Raw genomic sequence first — 25,238 nt, forward strand, 5'->3', positions numbered from 1 at the left:
ATTAAAACTGGCACAGGTATTGACAGCACAAAGGAGTATGCCAAGGTGTTATCAACTGAAAGTGCAAAATGAGATCAGCTTTTAAATTATGTTTCAGAAACTCCATATGGCCAGTCAAAACACAGACAAAAGAGTGTTATGTCATGTACTGGAGGTTCCTTGTGTGGAAAGGAGAAGCAGAGGAATTTCTGTGAAAGCTGACACCATTCCTTAGGAACTGTTTTAGACCAGAGTACCAACTGGTTTCTAACTAAACCAAAGAACTATTCAAACAGTGGGTTAAACCATGGTTTTCTGTTGACTTGGAGACAAAATGACAAAATCTTAGAACTAAAGTTGCACTCGGGGATCATCTTTTACAATTTTCTATCAATTATATGAATCCCCCTAAGGTATCCTTATCACATGATCACCCAACCTCTCTATATTATTAGCAAGGAATGGAAAAATCACTATTTTTTACTTAAACCAACCTAGACAAAAGATGGAAAACTACACTTGTTACATGTGACATACTGCAGTTGAGCAGACATCCATCCCTGAGGGCTTTCATTTTAGGTAACTCCAAAGTCTACATGAAAAATCGAACCCCTTACTCACAGGATGGCTTTTCATGTCCAATGATGGTTCAGATAACACCTCCAATTCCTTGTTTCTCTAGGTCTGACTTTCTTCAACCATATTTCAGGAATTCCAGCTCCTAATTCTGGGTTTTAACCTCCTTGCGTTTACTCTTAAAGGTAAGCTATATCATTCAGAATTAGCACAATTCCAGAAACCAGCTATGATCAGCATGGAATACTCCCCTCCAGCACCTCTCCAACAGCTGCTCTCCTTTTTCTCTCTGCTTCATTTAGATTTATTCCTTTCACTTTTCCAACCTTTAGTATTTCACACTCATATTTGTATCCTTGGATGAAGAATTACCATAACATGTTGGTAATCATTCACATATTGATCATAATTACTTAGAGGTTCATTATACTATTCTTTTCACTTTTATGTATAACGGAAAAAGTTAAATTATGAAAGTTGTACAGTAAGTCCCCTACATATGAACGTGTTCTGTTCGAGAGCGCATTCGTAAGTCCAATTTGTTCGTTAGGTCCAACAGAGTTAGCCTAGGCACTCAACTAACACAATCAGCTATATAGTACTGTACTTTAATAGGTTTATAATACTTTTCACACAAATGATACATAAAAACAAACACAAAAATAAAGAAAACATTTTTAATCTTACAGTATAGCACCTTGAAAAGTACAGTACAGTAACAGCTACATCACTATTGCTTTTACACTTGCTTCTGGACATCCTGGGCTTGAAATAAAGATACTGTACTACTGTACTCTATACAGTACTGTACAGTAAAGTACACAAAACCACAACCACTTGTAGCATGCACGTGACAATGTATGCCAGACACGTGAACTAACTTACATGATTGGACATGCAAACGCACATTCACATCTTTGAAAGTTCACAACTTGAAGGTTCGTATGTAGGGGGCTTAATGTATAAAATATGGCACAATCAGAATATCCTCTTCTCAGACCTTCCACACTGCCCAAAAGTCCCAATTCTCATTTGAAACAAGACACAACTAATATTTTAACTCATAAATAGATGCATAGGGCATTAAGTCATTATCATTATTGATGATAAAAATGTTGGCATCTTACATGACAGCATAAATTGGATTATCAGCTTAACTCGTGTCATTTAGCAAGTCTGTTAGACATTGAAAAGGAGAATCAAGTTTTGAAAGTGATAGCAGAGAACTTTAAAATTCTACTACTACTATTACAAATAATAATAATAGTAAAACTTCCACTTAAACCAGGTAATATGAAGTTTAGAAGTATGCATTCTAGCCACATTGCCAATTGCTTTAGGGCCAGTTGTGCTACCACACATAAATTTGGTTAATTCCAAGTAAGAAAACTGGGGAGACCTCATGTGTCATTCAGTCAAACCCACTGATTAAGAACCCGGGGTCCAGCAGAGTGATGGTGGTGAGGTTTTCCCAAGGTGAATATTCAGTTACTGAGCCAGGGCTCCTGAATCCCGGTGTAAACTCTGTTTTCTATTCCACATTAAATTTTAAATTCCACATTAAGTTCTGTATGCATCTTATTTCAGAGTTCTTGTATAAACTGATTAGAGAAGTTTCACTTTTTCCTACATTAATTATATAGCTTATGCTTAATCTTATATCTGAAAACTATTTTCTCTGTGTTATGTGTCTTTTCTTGATATTGTATTCCTTAAACTTATATTTGTTTACAGTTACTATGTTCATTGTTGACTGAGGTTAACAGTAGAATATGTGAACTTAACATCTGAATCTGCCTCCTTCTAGCTGTGTGGACTTGAACAATTCACCTATGTACTTGAAAGCTCAGTTGGTTAACTTATAAAATGAATATATCTCTACTTAAATTAGAGAACTAGAAACATTTGTATGATAAATTAAAAATGCAAGCACAGTTCCTAGCTACTATTAGATAACCTCCAAAGAACATAGCTTTTATTATTGGCATTAAGAATAAATTAATGAAAGCAGATATTACAACTTTTTTTTGCATCCCTGCAGTACTATATAAAAATAGTATTTAATTTTTATCAAGAACAAAAATAAAAGATAAATATAGAGAAGAAGTAGAATTAAACTGCTAGATATACTATTGTGTATACCTCTATGAGCACACATGAAACCAGACCACTGTGAACAGGATGGAACTAGATGCTTGTGCAGGAAATAACTTACTATAGAGAATCTTAGCCATTTAATGAGAAACAGAATTATCTTGAGCAATTCTTCTAACTAAAGACTTTCTGAAATGTACTTACGTGCTTAATATTTGTTTACCCAATATAAAATAGTGGAATAGTTGATTGTGTGTCATCTAAAGGTCCCAATGGCCCATACAAACTGACTTCATGACCAACATGATTAAGTAAAATTAGCCTTACAAAGAAATGCACACCACCCCCCAACACACACACACACACACACACACACACACACACAAGCAGAAAACATGACTCAAGCAAAGCAAGTTGAATTAAAAGCTTAATGTGTAGTGTAAAATGTGACTTTATTATTATGGTTTGCTGCAAGACTTTTTTTTGAAACAGTTACAATCAATGACACAAAAATGTTTACATTTTCTCAACATCACCTAAAAATTCTAGTCAAATTCATATAGTCAGAGATGAGTCAAAGGAAATCTTCCCTTATTATTATCTATCTTCCCCATAATATGTCTTTCCTTAAGCCATAGATGTGCTTTTATTGGTTTATAAACATTATTAAATGTTAGTTTAAGGACAACACAAAAAACTCACTGAAGACATTTTCTCTACTCTGATGTATCCTACCCAACACTGAACATGGAAAACCTGGATTCTGGCCAGAGCTAAGTACTGACGTCGAATTGGGAAGAAGTGCAGAAAAGCTCTTAGTGTCTCAACTTACTCATCTATGACACAAAATTAATGTCCACCCTACCTGCAAAACAAGGTTTTTCAGAGAAATGCAAATAAGTAACATATGTTGAAACATCCTAGAAAAGTAGAAAAGTAAATGTAAACATGAATTATTATAAACATATTAGGTGAAATTCCTGTTACCGACATCTCCCATTCTAAGGAAAATAACACAGCTGCTAACCATCAGAGCAACTTCAAATTCTTCTGTTTTAAAATCATAATCTAATAATATGGCTCTGCTAAAGGAGATCAAAGTATAACAAGTACAGTAAAGTAATAGTATTAATATTCTAAGTATATACTAATCTGACTTGATTGACTTTTTTCACCATTAATTTTAAACACACACACACAGGCACACACAGAATATTACAAATACTCTTACATACTATGCTAATTCCTGTGACTCTGTCATAATACTTCCTTGCTCTCCCAAGGAGATGTCCTCTTTCTTCTCCTGGGCTCATCTGACCTCTACACTGAGACTGAACTCCATCTTTTCCATAAAGATGACTCCAGTTATTCTTAGCTCAAACTGATCTCTGTCTTTTTTTTGTCTTTTCTTCAGTAATAACCCAGGAGTGTATCACCAAATTGTTGTCTGATTATTTCAGGTATGTTATTTTCATCTAGTTTCTAAATTCCCTGAGTACCATAATCATATTTTATTCCTTTTAAACATGTCAGTGGTATATGTATATATTAGTATATATTAGTATATATTAGTCATAACTATTATCACATATAAGAGAAAACAGTATCAAATAAAGGAGAGTCAAAGAGAATAAAAGAGTTCCAAAAGCAAAATGTGCTGGTGTTGGGGAGAGAAGTGTGGAACAGATGTGTTTTGGCTTCTGGGGAAAAGGTTAATCAAACCTCATCATGGTCTGAATTGAGTATTTCTTGAACTCTCATATTACCTCTACTTCCTACCCCAGTCACGGCCTTTTTTGATGACTAACTTTACTTCTTCAAACTCTGTATACCAAAAAAAGGTACTGTGAACAATGAGGAACGTATTCATAATTTTCCTGAGCAAAAGAACTGTGTTCAGTCATCTTTATAAACTTTATATCTAGAAGAATGCTTGGCTATGCTCAATAAGTATATCTTGAAGGAATATTAGATGAATAAATTGATGGAAAGATAGATGCCAATGTCAAAGTTATCTATTAATCTTTATTTGTGTTGACAAACCCAGTTCCTGGGCCAACAAAGCCAACACCAACCATGATTGTGTGGAATGCACTGTAAGTACACAGTCTGTTTTACTGCAAACCTTTTAAATGTCAACAGATCCTACCTGGAATATACAAAACTCTGTGCAGGGCATGTAACTGGAATTCAATAATGCTTGCTGACGAATCTAAGCATAACTGTTTCATACCACTCACGCAGACATTTTTTCCTTTTAAAAATCAAACTATAGTTTTCTACTTTAAAAAGTCGGTTGTGGGCTTCCCTGGTGGCGCAGTGGTTAAGAATCCACCTGCCAATGCAGGGGACATGGGTTCGAGCCCCGGTCTGGGAAGATCCCACATGCCACAGAGCAACTAAGCCTGTGCACCACAACTACTGAGCCTACACTCTAGAGCCCACGAGCCACAACTACTGAGCCCACGTGCCACAACCACTGAAGCCTGTGTGCCGCAACAAGAGAAGCCACCGCAATGATAAGCCCGCGCACCACAACGAAAAGTAGCCCCCGCTCGCCACAACTAGAGAAAGCCCGTCTGCAGCAATGAAGACCCAACGCAGCCAAAAATAAATAAATTAAAACAAATAAATTTATAAAAAAAAAAGTAGGTTGTAACATAAAAGTTTAGCTCTCATAATCTAAAATTTGGTTTATATTTCCAACTCCCTTTAAATACTCTTAAGTAATCATTGTATTCTTAAAATAGAAATATTATTTTCCTAAATTTTTCCCCCGAAATACTAACACTGGATTTTATGAGTAAATCCTTTTCCCTACTCCCTCTTTGCATTTAGTATAAATATAGTCATTTTAACATAAGCTGGAATCTTAAAAATATTTTCTTAAAAAACTATTTAGATTTAAATTTCAAACAAAAGTATGAATATTTGCAGTGGTGTGTAAGGTTACCATAGTTTGATTTTTTTATACTAAATATTTTTATTTTGTTTCTGATTTCAAGTGCTTTTAATATAGATTAATTTAAACTTTGGTTAAAATATATGGAGCATGTAAATCATTTAGCAATGAAGAGAACATTTTTGGTAATCTGCAGAAAAGTAAATATGCTTTAATGATACACTTCCGTAAGCACTTCTTTAGTTTCGGCAGGAAATGATCTACTCTTGATAGTAAGATACTTTGACATACATTACTTTAAAAAAGAAGATCAGCCATGATAACAATTAATTATATTTTAACCTAATTTTCAATTCTTTGAGCTGTGAGTCAGGAAATACAGATGTCATAATTTCAATAACCTTCTATGTGTTTCCATTACTCGGAGGGGGGAAAAAAACAGTAAACTACAGGGAATATTCTGTCTCAACAAACAAGGAGTAAGAGTGCTATTATAAGAATCTGTGCCTCTTAAGATAGTCCAGAACTGCTCTGAGAACATTTTTATTTTAAGGAGAATTTAGTAGATCTTTACATGTTATAAAGATAACAACATAAACAAAAAGATAAAAAATTTAAAACATTAAATCAATCATAGAAAATTATTTAATATGTTAGCATATTTAATTCTGATATCACTTTTGCTGCATCTACAAGTGTGTGATACAATTGGGAATGTACTATGCATATTATTCTGTATTCTACCCTTTCCACTTAATATTTTATTCCAAGCATGTTCTAATGTCATTATTTTTTTTCAAAAGATCAGTTTCAATGGCTGTATAATATTCCAATAAATGGATGTAAAATAATTTATCTAACCACATACCTACTTTTGCACATTTACTCTCTACTCAATATTTTGTCCTTATAAATTATGTTTCAATAAAAATATAAATTACCCTCAATACCTCATAGTCATGAATTCAATTCAACTGTTTTAAACAATCAGCTTGGTTGATGGTTATAAAAAATTAGGGAAAAAATTAAAAATAAGTTAAAAGAGTTAAAATTCTGACCCAGAGCTGGGAGTGATAATGCTGTCAGAAGTGTAGCTCCCTGCACACAAAGAAATCCAACAGTTTCTGCAACACAACCAAACTGAACTGATGGACGGAAGCCTTTGCATGATAAAACAGTGCCAAACCAAAAAATAACAAACTAGATTCATTTGTCCCATTTCCCTAATTATGAGTAAATATTATTGATATTATTTCAGTAATTTGTTTTATTTTTCATGAAGATTACAACAATGGCTTTTCACTTTCTATTCAATATCCTGGATATAATTCATCAGGATGAGGCTCCCAGGGCATTTATATAGAATTATCAGGTGCCCAGAGCATCTCTGAAAGCTGTTGTCAGAATAACATTCTAATAACCATTCTAAGATCTATTCAGCTCAAGATTTTTGCTTTTTATTTATGTTTTCTTAACTTTTATTTTTTGCCTTTACCTTTTTACCTTTACTTTTTGAACATTTTTGCTTATTTAATTTTCACTGTGCTTTTGCCTACAGGAACTATTATCCCCACTTTAGATGAAGAAACCAAGCCTCAGAAGACTTTAAAAAATTGCTGCAAGACTCTGGTTTGTCTCTGTTTAAGGACTTTTCCTATTTCAATATGTCATACTGTAACACACTGTTTGAAAGATAACAGGTTTAAATATCTATTTTTGAATATCATGTGGTAGATGAGTTCAGTTGTCTCCAACATTGTCCGGTAAAATTAAGATTATATCCAAGGGCGAGAACCTTCAAGATGGCAGAGGAGGAAGAAGTGAAGATCACCTTCCTCCCCATAAATACATCAAAAATACATCTACTGGGCTTCCCTGGTGGCACAGGGGTTGAGTATCTGCCTGCTAATGCAGGGGACACGGGTTCGAGCCCTGGTCTGGGAAGATCCCACATGCCGCAGAGCAGCTAGGCCCGTGAGCCACAATTACTGAGCCTGCGCGTCTGCAGCCTGTGCCCCGCAACGAGAGAGGCCGCGATAGTGAGAGGCCCGCGCACCGCGATGAAGAGTGGCCCCCGCTTGCCACAACTAGAGAAAGCCCTCGCACAGAAACGAAGACCAAACACAGCCATAAATAAACAAACAAATAAATAAATAAATAAATAAAATAAAATAAAAAAAATACATCTACTGTCACAAAGACAGAAAACTACAGGCAAACATCACTGATGAACATAGATGCAAAAATCCTCAACAAAATACTAGCAAACAGAATCCAACAGCACATTAAAAGGATCATACAACATGATCAAGTGGGATTTATCCCAGGAATGCAAGGATTCTTCAATATATGTGAATCAATCAATGTGATACACCATATTAACAAATTGAAGGATAAAAACCATATGATCATCTCAATAGATGTAGAGAAAGCTTTTGACAAAATTCAACACCCATTTACGATAAAGACCCTCAAGAAAGTAGGCATGGAGGGAACTTACCTCAGTGTAATAAAGGCCATATATGACAAACCCACAGCCAACATCGTCCTCAATGGTGAAAAACTGAAACCATTTCCACTAAGATCAGGAACAAGACAAGGTTGCCCACTCTCACCCCTATTATTCAACATAATTTTGGAAGTTTTAGCCACAGCAGTTGGAGAAGAAAAGGAATCCAAATCGGAAAAGAAGAAGTAAAGCTGTCACTGTTTGCAGATGACATGATACTATACATAGAGAATCCTAAAGATGCTACCAGAAAACTACTAGAGCTAATCAATGAATTTGGTAAAGTAGCAGGATACAAAATTGATGCACAGAAATCTCTTGCATTCCTATACACTAATGATGAAAACCTGAAAGTGAAATTAAGAAAACACGCCCGTTTATCATTGCAACAAAAAGAATAAAATATCTAGGAATAAACCTACCTAAGGAGACAAAAGACCTGTATGCAGAAAATTATAAGACACTGATGAAAGAAAGATGATACAAACAGATGGAGAGATATACCATGTTCTTGGATTGGAAGAATCAACATTGTGAAAATGACTCTACTACCCAAAGCAATCTACAGATTTAATGCAATCCCTATCAAAATACCAATGGCATTTTTCACAGAACTAGAACAAAAAATTTCACAATTTGTATGGAAACACAAACGACCCCGAATAGGCAAAGCAATCTTGAGAAAGAAAAACGGAGCTGGAGGAATCAGGCTCCCTGACTTCAGACTATACTACAAAGCTATAGTAATCAAGACAGTATGGTACTGGCACAGAAACAGAAATATAGACCAGTGGAACAGGACAGAAACCCCAGAGATAAACCCACACACATATGGTCACCTTATCTTTGATAAAGGAGGCAAGAATATACAATGGAGAAAAGACAGCCTATTCAATAAGTGGTGCTGGGAAAACTGGACAGCTACATGTAAAAGAATGAAATTAGAACATTCCCTAACACCATACTCAAAAATAAACTCAAAATGGATTAAAGACCTAAATGTAAGGCCAGACATTATAAAACTTAGAGAAAAAAATATGCAGAACACTCTATGACATAAATCACAGCAAGATCCTTTAGGACCCACCTCCTAGAGAAATGGAAATAAAAACAAAAATAAACAAATGGGACCTAATGAAACTTAAAAGCTTTTGCACAGCAAAGCAAACCATAAACAAGACCAAAAGACAACCCTCAGAATGGGAGAAAATATTTGCAAATGAAGCAACTGACAAAGGATTAATCTCCAAAAGTTACAAGCAGCTCATGCAGCTCAATATCAAAAAAACAAACAACCCAATCCAAAAATGGGCAGAAGACCTAAATAGACATTTCTCCAAAGAAGATATACAGATTGCCAACAAATACATGAGAGGATGCTCAACATCACTAATCATTAGAGAAATACAAATCAAAACTAAAATGAGGTATCCCCACACACCGGTCAGAATGGCCATCATCAAAAAGTCTACAAACAATAAATGCTGGAGAGGGTGTGGCGAAAAGGGAACCCTCTTGCACTGTTGGTGGGAATGTAAATTGATACAGCCACTATGGAGAACAGTACAGAGGTTCCTTAAAAAACTAAAAATAGAACTACCATATGACCCAGCAATCCCACTACTGGGCATATACCCGGAGAAAACCATAATTCAAAAAGAGTCATGTACCACAATGTTTACTGCAACACTATTTACAGTAGCCAGGATATGGAAGCAACCTAAATGTCCATCGATAGACGAATGGATAAAGAAGAAGTGGCATATATATACAATGGAATATTACTCAGCCATGAAAAGAAACGAAATTGAGTTATTTGTAGTGAGGTGGGTGGACCTAGAGACTGTCATACAGAGTGAAGTAAGTCAGAAAGAGAAAAACAAATACCGTATGCTAACACGTATATATAGAATCTAAAAAAAATAATAAATTAAAGAAGTGGTTCTGAAGAACCTAGGGGCAGGACAGGAGTACAGACGCAGACATAGAGAATGGACTTGAGGACACGGGGAGGGGGAAGGGTAAGCTGGGACCAAGTGAGAGAGTGGCATGGACATATATACACTACCAAATGTAAAATAGATAGCTAGTGGGAAGCAGCCGCATAGCACAGGGAGATCAGCTCAGTGCTTTGTGACCACCTAGATAGGGAGGGTGGGAGGGAGATGCAAGAGGGAGGGGATATGGGGATATATGTATACATATAGCTGATTTACTTTGTGATACAGCAGAAACTAACACACCATTGTAAAGCAAATATACTCCAATAAAGATGTTAAAAAAAAAAATTATATCCAGGGCCTCACATGTGATCATTCATCCCAGCTAGACATTTTCCAAAAAAAACATAACCGTGCAACAACTCACATGCGTGATGGACACTGGGAAGGACAAGTTTGTATAGATCAGAGAAAAATCTATGCACACCCTGAGGAAAAGAACTGAAATGAAACCTCCACTGATCGTGGATCAAGTGGGCCCTCCTTAATATATCAAAGAAATATAATAGTTCATCTCATTATGCTAACCGAACGATTTTGAGTTTTAATTGGATCCAGACAGTGTGCTAATTGCTGGGGTGACTCAAACATAAATATGACACAAGTCCTATTCCTCAGGGTTTACTGTCTCTTGGAACCGAGCTGCTCTAAGAGTCATGTTGGGAGACTACAGCCAGTTGGGAAGTGATGGCCACTGGTCCACAGTGCGATAAGCTGAGCTGAGGGTAAGCATTTAGATGCTTTCGTAGCAATTTGACAGTGCCGCCAGATCCAAATGCATGGTAAGTGGCCTAATTTAACTGAGCAGATGCACCCATGGGTGAGCCAGCAACAGACTCACTATACGCAGAAGAACCTCATTACATGATGTTGTGATTCAACCTTAGTCTTTCCAGTATACCCCAGATGTACTTAAAATCCAAAATATGTTTTTTGATGAAAAGATACATGATTTATAATCTACAGAATAAATTTTGAAATTAGCCAGTGGTAAAGAGTTGAAGATAACGTTTAAAAATACAGTATCACTTTATTCATTTTGTATAAAAGCTTAAAATGAACATCCCGAGATTGTTAAAATTGCTTTAAAATCTCCTTGCATTACCATCATCCTTATTTTGGAGACTGATTTCTTCTCTCCAATAATATTATTAAAACAAAAATAGAGACAGTCTACACACACGTTATCCCCTAAGAGTGGTGCCATTGTCAATCTAACCTAGATTAGTTAACAAGAAGGAAGCAAGTTCATTTCCTACATTAAAACCTCCGAATATTGATATGCCAGTTCCTGTTCAAAACCTGAGAATTGGCATTTAATGTGAATAATCACTATTTCTCTCAATATCTGTTTAATTCTCTTTTAGCAATAACAAAAAGTTATGAATATAATAGCAATCCTATTAGTCGCCTGTATATCCTCTCTCAAAGTAATATATGAAATTCCTCTTTTATTCCAATGTTATGTTGGTACTTATTATATATTTTTGCAATGTAATTTTAAAACAATTATAATGAGCTAAATTTAGGGGCTGTATTTGTAATATTTACTTATTTTATTTTTCTAATAATTGATTTTATTGTATTTTTCAAAAACATTGATTCATGCCAAATAGGAAATACAAAGTATTAAATTTTAAAACAGTGGTCTTTCACAATAGTTTTAGAAGCACTGTCTTAGAGGAGATTAGACATGTTATAATTATAATCAAGGACGAAATTTCTGTATGAGAGAATCAACCTCTGGGGTTTACAGGAAGAAGGTGATCCTCACTGCTGGCAGGAAAAAGAACTTTGCACCTGGGAATGAAGTTTCCAGTGGGACAAAATTGGGGCTGTCAGATTGGGGAGGGGGTGCCCAGTAGAGAAAGTAGTGTTGGCAAAGGCACAGAGTCAAAAGAGCTTTTGAGCCTTATGAAGAATATCAAGCAGTTCAATACCCCTGAAACATAATGTAAAGTAGAATAGTAGGATAGAGGCCAAGCTTGATTCTGAGAGGTCTGGAAATCAAAGGGAGGAGTTTGGGATTTTTTTCAATTGGCAAAGGGGTTCCTCTGATGGTTGTTGAGAAGTGTGTTTACAGTTTTTAGCTGGGCCTTATAAAGTTGTATTTGGCAGGAGACTGCTGGAGGATTGGAGACCCATGAAACTAAATAAGGAGTTTGGTATTAACATACATATGCTGCTATATATAAAACAGATAATCAACAAGGACCTACTGTATAGCACAGGGAACTCTACCCAATATTCTGTTATAACCTCTATGGGAAAAGAATCTGAAAAAGAATGGATATATGTATATGTATAACTAAATCACTTTGCTGTATACCTGAAACTAACACAACATTTTAAATCAACTATACTCCAATATAAAATAAAAATTAAATTAAAAAAAGAAAAAATAGTTATAAAATCACATAAACATACATATTTATCGGAAAAAATTCAGGAAAAAATGAATAAGCAAAAAGAAAAAAAAATATATCAGGTCAAAATCCAGCCATCTGGAAACACTCACTGGTATACAGTAGAGACAGTGTGAATCACATACTATCAACTCTCTTTTAAAGACACCTTTGTTTACTTTTTATACCATAAACATGTAAATATGCTTATATTTTTTTTCGTGACTGCATAAGTTACCATTATATGGATGTCCTTGGGGGAGATGACATGATTGCAATATTCAACATGAAAGGATTAGTCACTGTGAGATCTGTACCCATGAGATTGTCAAAGAGGTAGTTAATGCATGTGTTAAAGACGTGGAATGGCATCTCAGAGTGAAACACTGGGAGAAGGTAGGTTTTATACTTCAACAAGGTGATTAAAGCAGGCTCCGCCTCTTATCAGCTGTGTTTTTGGATAAGTGTTTTGCTTTAGCCTCAGTTTCCTGGGGTTCATCGTTATAACTTACATGCTATCTATGAAATATGTCTATAAAGCATCCAGCAGAAAGCCTAGCGTAGAAGGCACTCAATTAATATTAGATTTTTCTTTGATGATTGATAGGTCCTCAAATGTACGTGGGGAGATGAATAATGTTAAAGAAGATGGATTTCCGAGTTTCAAGGTGACATTACTATGAAGAAGATGCTATAAAAATGGAGATTTGAAGGATCTGAGCAGATTTGGTGGAAGGCAGTCGTTACGCTAACCATGAACACGAGCACACATCCACGGCTGCACTGACATTCACAGACATATTATTTGAGAAGCAGCATAATGAATGACATTGCTACACTTCAGCCTACACACGTCAGGGCCACCTAGACGCCCTCCTTCTCCTTGACCAGTAATGCATTAAATGCTCCTATGGTGACCTCCAAGAACTAAATGAAGCTTCCAAATGAGCTTAAGTTAGACTCCTGCAAGCCACTTATATACTATAGAAAGCTGGTGAGACATGTCATGAGAATAAATAAGAAGCTCACATTTCACATTTAGATATAATCTGTGACAATGAAGCCAGGGTTACACACTGTATTTACAGTCCCCACTGCATTATCTGGCTTCGTGAGGAATACGTAAATAGGCCAAGTACCTAGTGATTGCCAGAAAGGTGATCTGGATTGGATAGAGGAAAAAATGAGCACAAATCTATCCCCCTGCTCGAAAAGCAACCTAGTGTACACGATCTACTGACAGTGAGTCAATTCTTTCAGTGGTATTTATAAAGACCACATGGCTCTAAGAGCTTAGATTTTGTTTAATTCTGTTTAAAAGGTTGTTTTATGTCAAGTTCTTTTATAAATATGTTTGATCTTAGGTTTTATTTATAGTATGATAATACACTGCAGCTTTGTCCCAGGATATATTTGCAAAATCAGCTTTACCAATGATTGGTAAAGAAATTATGAAAAAAAATGATTAAAACGATTAACTGCAAATAATTTTAGTTTGATATCTTGTGAAGCATTAGAGTAGAACGCACGCCGTAGATATTGAAATGTGACTTAATTTAGTATGCAGTTCACTGCTTAAACACTGCTCCAGTCCTTTGGTACTTCGATATCAAAGTGTCAGTTACACACGGGAGTAAATGCCTCTTTAAATAGTTCAAGCTAACCTGAGAAGGGGGACGCGACCCATGATTTTTTTCGTGCTTCCCGAAGTCAAAAACTGCACAAATTTCTAGTTTGGTCAAAATCATGATGAATAAAACAGAATATTATTCAGCATTTCAAATCTAATGACTAAAATTTTTTTGCTCATCTCCTTCAATAGAAAATACTTGCTAGCAAGTAAAAAGATGACTCACAAAATTACAATGGCACATTAGGAGAATGATTTGTGGGAGATCCACGTATTAGAGCAATGCTAGGTAATTCCATACCTTTTTTTAAATTTAGTAATAGTACTCATCTGAAATAAATCATAGTGTACCTCTGAAATAATCATAGTGCAAAGGCAACAATAAGGTAAGACCCAAATTTATGAACAATTCAAAATGAAAATATACAAATAAAGGAATAAAACTGATATCTTGTTTTCTCTATTTGTAACATCATCAGCATGATAATACTTACCTTGCAACCAATTTCAACTGAAACCTAAGTTTACAGAAAAATAAAACTGAACTTCTGTTAAAGGATTTCATTCATTCAGAAAAACCAAATCTTAAGTGCTTGCTGCTCTCCAGAAACTGTATCAGTGCTACGCAAACAAGTATGATTTGGCTCCTGCCCTCATGAATTAAGTTACATTCTATTTATAGCTTCCATAAATAAACATTTAATTTGCAGGCATAAATGTATTTAATCAGGATATTAGAGAAGAAAGGATGGACTGTAAGTGAGACGTTATTCATTAGATACAAAGGCAAAGCTCTTTTTAGCTATCATACATGTAACCTACTCTAGGCCTTGAAAACAAGCAAAGATATTATGTCTAAATAAAATGAAGGGCAAAGATTAACAGCTATCTAACCATGGTGATTCGTATGGTCAGGCAAATTGTAATATTCCAGAAATGAAAACCTGTCTTCCTTTTCACCAACACATTTCTTATAACTGGATTACCCAATAACTCCCCCTACCACCTCCCACAAGGACAAGCCAGACTCCATGGAGCCACTCAGTGGTTTTGATTGATTGATTGATTGACTGATTGTATTTGTAATCTAAATTCTTTTTAAAACTTTTTGAAAATAGCAAAATCAGAAATAACCTAAGGAAAGCTGAGTTGATTTCTTTGCCAAGCCGCAAAAAGCAAAAATGCAATGTGTTCCCATGCCCTTTCTGTCATTTCAACTTTGTAGAGTCAACTCTGTAGACTCTCAGACTGGAGAGTCTCCCTAGTTTGTGGCACTTAAACTTAAAAAGAAAAGCCACAAAGAGAGAGAAGAAAATTAATCTGATTGCCAAATTTGAATCACTTATATGTACGCTACCAAAATCTATACTTCTACACCAAGGAGAATTAGCCAGAGAAATGCTAGAGATGTAACACGTGTTTGCAGTCACATAACTCATGATTCATGAGGGAAGAGCAGATACAGAGCAGTCAATCTAATGTTTGGGGGATAATTTTATTGATGACCTACCTTAGGAATTAGTTTTCTCTCACATGAGCCAAGGTATAAATTTCTGATTAAATGGTATCTGTAATCATTGAAGCATAACGTCAATTAAAATAACCACTGGTGGTCAACCAGTGGTCAACAAAACCACTATTTAATTTTAATTATACAGAACTTGAAATAAATATAACGTATAAGAGCGTATACACATACCATTGATCCATCGAGCTTCTGGATCATGGAGCACAAATTCTTTCCTGAAGAGGTCTTCTAAAGACAATCTGGTTTCTGATGAATTTGTGAGTTCATCTAAAATAAAGTAAATTTTAGGTTAGACACATTCTCCAAAGAAGACATACAGATGGCCAAGAGGCATATGAAAAGATGTTCAACACCGCTAATTATTAGAGAAATAAAAATCAAAACTACAGTGAGGTATCACCTCACACCAGTCAAAATGGCTATCATCAAAAAATCCACAAACAACAAATGCTGGAGATTGTGTGAAGAGAAGGGAACCCACCTACACTGTTGGTGGGAATGTAAATTGGTACAGCCACTATGGAGAACAGTGTGGAGGTTCCTTAAAAAACTAAAAATAGAGCTACCATATGACTCTGCAATCCCACTCTTGGGCCTATATCTGGAGAAAAACATAGTCTGAAAGAATACATGCAGCCCAATGTTCATTGCAGCACTGTTTACAATAGCAACCTAAGTGTCCATCGACAGAGGAACAGATAAAGGAGATGTGGTACATATATACAATGGAATATTACTCAGCCATTAAAAAGAATGAAATAATGCCATTTGCAGCAACATGGAAGGACCTAGAGATTGTCATACTGAGTGAAGTAAGTCAGACAGAGAAAGAGAAATATCGTATGATATCCCTTATATGTGGAATCTAAAAAGAAATGATACAAATGAATTTATTTACAAAACAGAAACAGACTCACAGACTTAGAGAATGAACTTATGGTTACCAGGAGGGAAGGATGGGGGAAAGGGATAATTAGGGAGTTTGGGATTGACATGTACACACTGCTATATTTTAAATGGATAACCAAGAAGGACCTACTGTATAGCACAGGGAACTCTGCTCAATATTATGTGGCAGCCTGGATGGGAGCAAAGTTTGGGGGAGAATGGATACATGTATATGTATGGCTGAGTTCCTCTAATGTGCACCTGAAACTATCATCAACATTGTTAATTGGCTATACTCCAACATAAAATAAAAAGTTTTAAAAAGTCTTAAAAAAAAACTAATGAATTATACTATTTGGACTACTTTGCTTTTAAAATATGTTAACTAGATGACAATATAAAGAGGAAATTTTAATGGTTTTTGGCATTAGAAGTTTGTCTGTTCCATGATACTTTTCAATACATTAAATTATTTTCAATATTAAAATTGTCTTGAGCTACCACAAATTTAAGAGATCAATCCCTTGTTATGTAGTGATATATAATATGAAAGCAGTTAATAATTTCTATTGTGCATTGTGCCCCAAAGCATACATTTTTCACTGTTTAACCATAATCCAGCCCAATACTTTCCAAAATCACTTCAACATATTCTCTCTAATGATAAATTTACAGTTTTGTTGTAAACACCAAAGATGAAGAGGTAAAGGTCCCAAACAAATAATGGTCAATAAAACTTCCCAACTTGAAAGGAAGTTCACCAAATAAACAGAATAAATACCAAAATTCCACAAATAATTACCACCCAACAAATACTAAGTGGACTTAGGAGTTAAATGTAAAAACTCAATATAATGCCAGAATATGAAAGAAAAGCACATGTTTATATTAGTCCCTGACACATAAACTAGGTGCACTTCCCTTTTAAATCCCAAAATCTAAGAAATGGAAGGACAACACAGTTCAAGTACCAAAATTAAACATAGCAAGCATACTTTTAGACGAAAGAGGCCACAGATAAGTTTGTGATATTTCATTTTCTTTGCAAAATAATATCATTGTTTATTTACTGTATAAAATCATCTTTGTGACCTCTCAGCTGTGACCTTAACTCTGGCTGAAAATAAAACGTCAACAATATATGCTAACCTCATTAGATATTGTTTTTTTAAAAGTTCGGTACTTATTGCAGCAAGAGCTTTGTTTCTTCCAGCTGAAAAGTGGGGGCAAAGAATCAATAACTTCAAATGCACTTTCTTTCAACATGAATCAACCATGTAGTGAACCCACAAAATAACTGTTCAGAAACAACTGAAAAAAATATAACAAGTGGAACTAGTGAGAATTGTTTGACCCAAGCCTAGCATAAGATGTGATTATATACAGATTTGCAAAACAAAATGCCCCATTTGACAGTCTGACACAACAAAATTTAAATTTACCTTATTCATTCAACGAATAGCAGGGCTCTTAATTTTCAAGGTGTTAAGTGAAGTACTGTAAGGTGCAGGAGACATATCTCTGCCCTGCCCCGAGGGGTTCACACAAAGCAAGAAAGAATATGATGGATGTCAGAATGAGGATACAGAGTACTGTATGAGCTCAGAGAAAGGAAGGAAAATATCTTGCAAAAACAATCAGAAAAGGCTTCAGTGAAAAATATAATGGCCAACTACCATCCATTGCTGGTGGGAATGAAAATTGGTACAGATACTTGGAAGACAGGTTAGTGGTTTCTTAAAAAACTAAACATATAATCTAACAGTTGTGCTCCCTGGTATTTAGCCAAATGAGCTGAAAACTTACAGCCACACAAAAATCTGCACATGGATGTTTATAGTAGCTTTATCCATAACTGCCAAAATTTGCAAGCAACCAAGATGTCCTTCAGTAGGTGAATGGATAAACTGTGGTCCAGACATTGTGATACTATGAAGTGATAAAAAGAAACGAGCTATCAACCATGAAAAGACATGGAGGAACCTTAAATTATTAATTGAAAGAAGCCAGTTTGAAAAGACTCCAGACTGTATAATTCCAACTATGTAACATGCTGAAAAATGTAAACTATGGAGACTCTAAAGATACTAGTAGTTAGAATGGTAGATACATGTCATTATACTGTTGTCCAAATCCATAGGATGTACAACAGCAAGAGTGAACCCTAAAGTAAAATATGGACTTTGGGTGATAATGATGTGTCAATGTAGGTTCATCAGTTGTAGTAAACATATCATGTATGGGATGTTGACAATGGGGGAGGTTTTACCCATGTGAAGGTAAGGGTAAATGGAAAATCCCTGTACCTTCTGTTCAATTTTTCTGTGAACATAACATTTCTCTTGAAAATAAAATCTATTCATTTTTATTTTTAAAAGTTAAATGACCTGGGCCTTACAGGTTTCAAAAGACAGAGAAAGGGAATGGCATGGACAAGTGAAGGGCTGAGAGCATTTTAGAAAAAAGAATGACTGCTTTTTGTTTGACACAGCAAAAAAGCTTTGATGCTAGAATTAATTTTCTGTCATAGGAGTTTGGGATTTTAATCAGATGAGCTAACTTTATCAGGATTTCAGAAATATATTTATTCTGTGAGATATCTCAGTAAGACCAGATTTTGGTATACACATGTTTCACAATTTAAAGTTTCCTGAGATTATATAAATGCACCCTAATGTGTCCAATACAATCACTTTAATTCTTAGATGATTATATTTTACCATCTCTCTTTGATATGCATTTATTTAGTTGATTCAATGAAATTTATATAGGTAGAGGTAGGAAGTAGGAGTCTAACTTTCAGTGGGAAAGTAGATTATGATAGCACAATCTATTAAATAAATGATCCTTATCAACTGAATTGAAAAATTAACTATATTTTTGCTCCTAGGTAAATTCCACATATTTTGTTTACTGTATCTTTTGGGCATATGTAAAACAAACAAACAAAAAACCACCTTGTAAGGCAAATGCAGCACACCATACAATCTTAGTTTCAAATACTTTTTTCAAATATTATTTTGGCAATTCTCAAACGTCTGTTCTTTCATATGAGCTTAAAAATCATATTAAAATCCACCAGAATGGGAATATTATTAAAATAGCATTATATATACACAGCAAATTGGAAAACTTTAAACTTTAGGTACATTAATTGTGTTTCATCTTCTATTTTTCATATAGATCCTTCACATTTCCTATTATATTTACTAGTAAGTATATATGGTTTGTTATTGTGAACAGAATATTTCCCATTGTTATTCTAAATGAGTTTATACACACACACAGAGTTAATAATTATATTATTCACCATATCACATTTTCTTTAAAATGCCAATAGATATTAAATCTTTTATTTTTCTACATATTCAATTCTATCATCTGGAAATACATTTTCTCTTTTTCCTAAAGTTTAAATTTATATGTATATATATTTATATGTATATCTGTGTGTGTATATATATGCATTTATATGTATATATGTGTGTATATATACATTTATATGTGTATATACACACACACATAATATATATATAAAATTTTCAGGTATTGCAGATTCACATGCAGTTGTAAGAAATAATACAGAAAGACAAATCCTTTATATACTTCCTCCAGTTTCCATCAATAATGTATGATATCTTGCATAAACAATATCTCAAAAAGAAATTGACATTGATACTCTCCACCAACACTATTCAGACTTCACCAGTTCTGCATGTATTCAGTTGTGTACATATGAGTATATGTGGCTGTCTTTAGTTCTATGCAATTGTATCAAATATGATGAGCACCAGTAAGGCAGAGAACAGTTCCATCACCAGAACCTCCTGTGTTGCCCTTTTATTGCCATAACCTTCCCCTGCAACCTTTGGCAACCACTAATCTATTTTCCACCTTAATGATTTTGTAATTTCCAGAGTGCTATGTAAATGGAATCATGCATTATATAATATTTTGAGACTGGCAGAGATCCATCTTAGTTGTTGAGTGTATCAATACTCCGTTCCTTTTTGTTGCTTGGTACTATTCCAGGGCATGAATGTATCAGTTTGTTAAACTATCCATCTGTTGAAGGAAATCTGGGTTATCATTTGTGGCTTGGGGTTATTATGAATAAAGCTGCTATGAACATTAATTATAGGTTTTTATGTGAACATAAATGTTCCTTTCTTTGGGATAAATGCCAAAATATGCAATTGCTGGGTCACATGGTGCACATTTAGTTTTGTAAGAAAATATCAGATGCTTTTCTAGAGTAGTTGTACCATTTTACATTCTCACCAGCAATGTAGAAATGACCTAGTTTTTCTGTGTTCTTGCAAGAATTTGGTGGTTTTTTAAAAAAAATAAGCCATTCTGATATATGTGTAATGATATGTCGTTGTGGTTTTAATTTGCATTACCCTAATAGCTAATGAACATCATTTAATGTGCTTATTTGTGATGTTTATATCCTCTTAAGTGAAATGTCTGTTCATGTCATTTGCCCATTTTCTAATTGGATTGTTTTGTTTGTGTGACTGTTGAGTTTAGAGCCTTCTATTCTAGATGCAAATCATTTGTTGATATGTCAACTTCAGATTTCCTCCAGCCCTCTACCTTGTCTTTTCATCCTTTTAAAAAGGACTTCTGCAGAGGAAAAGTTTTTTAATTTTGATGAGATCCAGTTTATCATTTTTTCCTTTTATAAATCACACTTTTATTGTCAAGACTAAGAATGCTTCAACTAATCCTGAAGATTTTCTCCTTTTTTCCTAAAAGAGTAATAGTTTTATATTTTACATATAAGTCCCGGAATCATCTTGAGTTACTTTTTGTCTGTCATGTGAGGATTAATTAGAGGTTCATATTTTATTTTTGTTTTTTTGCATATTGGATGACCAATTGCTCCAGCACCATTAAAAAGCATTTATTTCATTTTAGTGAATTATTTCATTAGCTCGAGTGTCAAAACAATGTTGAATAATAATGATGAAATAACAATCCTGCTGTCTTCTTTTATTATGGCAGCATCTTTAATATTTCATTATTTAATAAGATATTTTTTCTTGATTTTTGGAAAGGAATCTGTATCATGCTTAAGTAATTTGTTTTTATTCCTATGTCACTTCAAATTTTTATTTGAAATTATAACTGTCATGATACGCTTCCAACCTTTTATATAAACATAATTTTCTCCTTTAATGTGTTGATATAAAAATTGTATAAATGAAATTTCCTATTTCCAACCACCCTCTATTTCTATAACAAAATCCAACTGGTCATGGCAAACTATTATTACTTTTCTACTGCTAGATTAATATGTTAAATGTTTATTTAAATGCTTAATTTTTTAATGAATTAAACTAATGGTCCATTATTTTTTTCATTTTGTATTATACCGATCAGTTAACATTTTAATAATTTTATTAAATATTCTGAACTTCATTTATTTTCTATAATCTGAAATAATTCAATAATTTTAATAGTAAGGATTTTTTAACTCCAATTGCCCCTAGAATTTATTATAAAATCAACTCATCAAAGTAATTCAAACTATTGTGATTAAATTTTAAATTTACACAATAATCAGATAAAACTTAAGGTTTAATTTATTTGTCTTCATTCATTACTGAATGAACTGTATATACTTCATTACTTCATTCCTTTTTCTGGTTGTTTCTTTTTTCCTTATTTCTTTGTTCATTTCTTTAAATTTTTCTTAGCTGCTAGGCACTATCCCTGAGGTCTCTTGAATTTTTCAGTCCTAGAAAACAGACTTCTTCCTTCTACATATAATGAATAATTAAGCTTCTGTTTTAATAGCCTTGAAGGTTGGTTGTTTATCCCCTAGCTCCTTTTATCTCCACATCTCATCACAGTCTTTTGGAGTGTTCATCCTTTGTAATCAATCATCCCTTTTCCAAATGCCCCTCCCCAAGCCCTAATGGAATATCCATTTGGAGGGGAAACTTAGGCTCAGCAAACTTAAAGATTTTGACAAAGTTCACATGGTTAGTAAGAGGCAGGACTGAAATTGGAACCTACATCTCTCTAACTTATTAAGCTCTACTGTCTCTCAAAATAAGTTTTCTTTTCTCGTTCTCTATAATATTGTGTTAATTAGTTTTTTTTTAAATGTACAATTTTATAAGTGATAGTTTAAGAATACTCTTATTTCCTTTTAGCCACAAGAATCCTTCTCCTGTACCCTCTCCAGACTTTATTAGCATCCCATTCGGCTCCAACCTGCTCAATGAAGGTACCATTGCCACAGTCTTTCTATTTTCTCACATAGAGCAGTGTCACAGCATTCATGAAAAAGTGGAGCTTTTTGTTTGTTTTCTTCAAGAAATTGTCTACAAAATGTCAGCCTGAAACTCCAAATTTACCCTCTGCTCATTGTTGCACTCTATTTACTATTAACATTAGTAGCATCACCTATCACACCTCATCAGCAAACATTTATAACCCAGCTGCAACCTGATTTCTCAGGAACTTAATTTATGTTAGAACCATCTGAAGAAATCTTATATTTGATACATTTTAATAATGTTCTCTCTATTTTGACTCTATGGCCACACTTAGCAAACAGAGAATCCTGGGCACCATTTCTTCATCCCAATCACTCACATCGAACACTGAGAAGGTAGCTTAAGAAGGAAATTGGTATTAGATTGTAAATAATTTTAAGAGATGATTCCTCATGTAAAGCTCCTTTCTTACAAATCTTCAGAGGAAGAAATTCTGAAATCAATACCTATTTCCTAATATCAACATAATATTACGTATTTTTTTTTTTTTTTTTTTTTTTTGGCCACACCTCATGGCCTGTGGGATCTTAGTTCCCTGATCAGGGATCAACCTGTGCCCCCAGAAGTGGAAGCACTGAGTCTCAAACACTGGACTGTGTCTCATAGACTTTATCCTTCACAAGTAAGGTACTGGGTAACATATCATCTCTAGTTATTTTGTAAATAAATATGAGATACCTTTTGATGTGTGTGCATATGTATGTATGTATGTATGTGTATATATATATATATATATATATATATAAGTGTGGATACATGTGAAAGTCTGAAAACCGAATATATGTTGATAGTTGCTATTTCTTTTTCTTTAATGTTTGCTGTGGTTTTGTCATACATGACCTTTATTATATTGAGGTAGGTTCCCTCTATGCCCACTTTCTGGAGAGTTTTTATCGTAAATGGGTGTTGAATTTTGTCAAAAGCTTTTTTTTATCTATTGAAATGATCGTATGGTTTTCATTCTTCAATTTGTTAATATGGAGTATCACATTGATTCATTTGCATATATTAAAGAATCCTTGCATCCATGGGATAAATCCCACTTGATGATGGTGTATGATCCTTTTAATGTGTTGTTGGATTCTGTTTGCTAGTATTTTGTTGAGGATTTTTGCATCTATATTCATCAGTGATATTGGTCTGTAATTTTCTTTTTTTGTAGTATCTTTGTCTGGTTTTGGTATCAGGGTGATGGTGGCCTCATAGAATGAGTTTGGGAGTGTTCCTTCATTGCAATTTTTTGGAAGAGTTTGGGAAGGATGGGTGTTAGCTTTTCTCTAAATGTTTGATAGAATTCACCTGTGAAGACATCTGGTCCTGGACTTTTGTTTGTGGGAAGATTTTTAATCACAGTTTCAATTTCATTACATGTGATTGGTCTGTTCATATTTTTTTATTTCTTCCTGGTTCAGTCTTGGAAGGTTACACCTTTCTAAGAATTTGTCCATTTCTTCCAGGTTGTCCATTTTATTGGCATAGAGTTGCTTGTAGTAGTCTCTTAGGATGCTTTTCATTTCTGCAGTGTGTGTTGTAACTTCTCCTTTTTCATTTCTAATTTTATTGATTTGAGTCCTCTCCCTCTTTTCCTTGATGACTCTGGCTAATGGATTATCAATTGTGTTTATCTTCTCAAAGAACCAGCTTTTAGTTTTATTGATCTTTGCTATTGTTTTGTTTCTATTTCATTTATTTCTGCTCTGATCTTTATGATTTCTTTCCTTCCACTAACTTTGGGTTTTGTTTGTTCTTCTTTCTCTAGTTTTTTAGGTGGAAGGTTAGATTGTTTATTTGAGATTTTCATTATTTCTTGAGGTAGGCTTGTATTGCTATAAATTTCCCTCTTAGAACTGATTTTGCTGCATCCCATAGGTTTCGAATCACCGTGTTTTCATTGTAATTTGTCTCTAGGTACTTTTTGATTTCCTCTTTGATTTCTTCAGTTATCTCTTGGTTATTTAGTAATGTTTTGTTTAGCCTCCATGTGTCTGTGTTTTTTAAGTTTTTTTCCCTGTAACTGACTTCTAATCTCATAGCATTGTGGTCAGAAAAGATGCTTGATATGATTTCAATTTTCTTAAATTTACTGAGGCTTGATATGTGACCCAAGATGTGATCTATCCTGGAGAATGTTCTGTGTGCACTTGAGAAGAAAGTGTAATCTGCTGTTTTTGGATGGAATGTCCTATAAACATCAATTAAATCTATCTGGTCTATTGTGTCATTTAAAGCTGTGTTTCCTTATTAATTTTCTGTTTGGATGATCTGTCCATTGGTGTAAGTGAGGTGTTAACGTCCCCCACTATTATTGTGTTACTGTCAATTTCCTCTTTTATAGCTGTTAGCAGTTGCCTTATGTATTGAGGTGCTCCTATGTTGGATGCATATATATTTATAATTATTATATTTTCTTCTTGGATTGATCCCTTGATCATTA

General features: G+C 34.3%; 1 protein-coding gene and 1 long non-coding RNA gene across 2 annotated transcripts in view; one reads left to right on the plus strand and one right to left on the minus strand.

Moving 5' to 3' along the window:
* The window catches only part of DPP10 (dipeptidyl peptidase like 10), a 685,907-nt gene that overhangs the window by 471,670 nt on the left and 188,999 nt on the right, over positions 1–25,238 (minus strand). Inside the window, exon 3 of the mRNA XM_082465825.1 lies at positions 15,795–15,890. Within this exon, the coding sequence (XP_082321951.1) occupies positions 15,795–15,890 (96 nt within the window). The remainder of the gene's footprint in view (positions 1–15,794; positions 15,891–25,238) is intronic.
* The window catches only part of LOC309662776, a 191,545-nt gene that overhangs the window by 102,611 nt on the left and 63,696 nt on the right, over positions 1–25,238 (plus strand). The window lies entirely within an intron of this gene.

Source organism: Balaenoptera physalus (genome assembly GCF_965194825.1).
Source record: "Balaenoptera physalus genome assembly, chromosome: 6".
Lineage (NCBI taxonomy): Eukaryota > Metazoa > Chordata > Mammalia > Artiodactyla > Balaenopteridae > Balaenoptera > Balaenoptera physalus.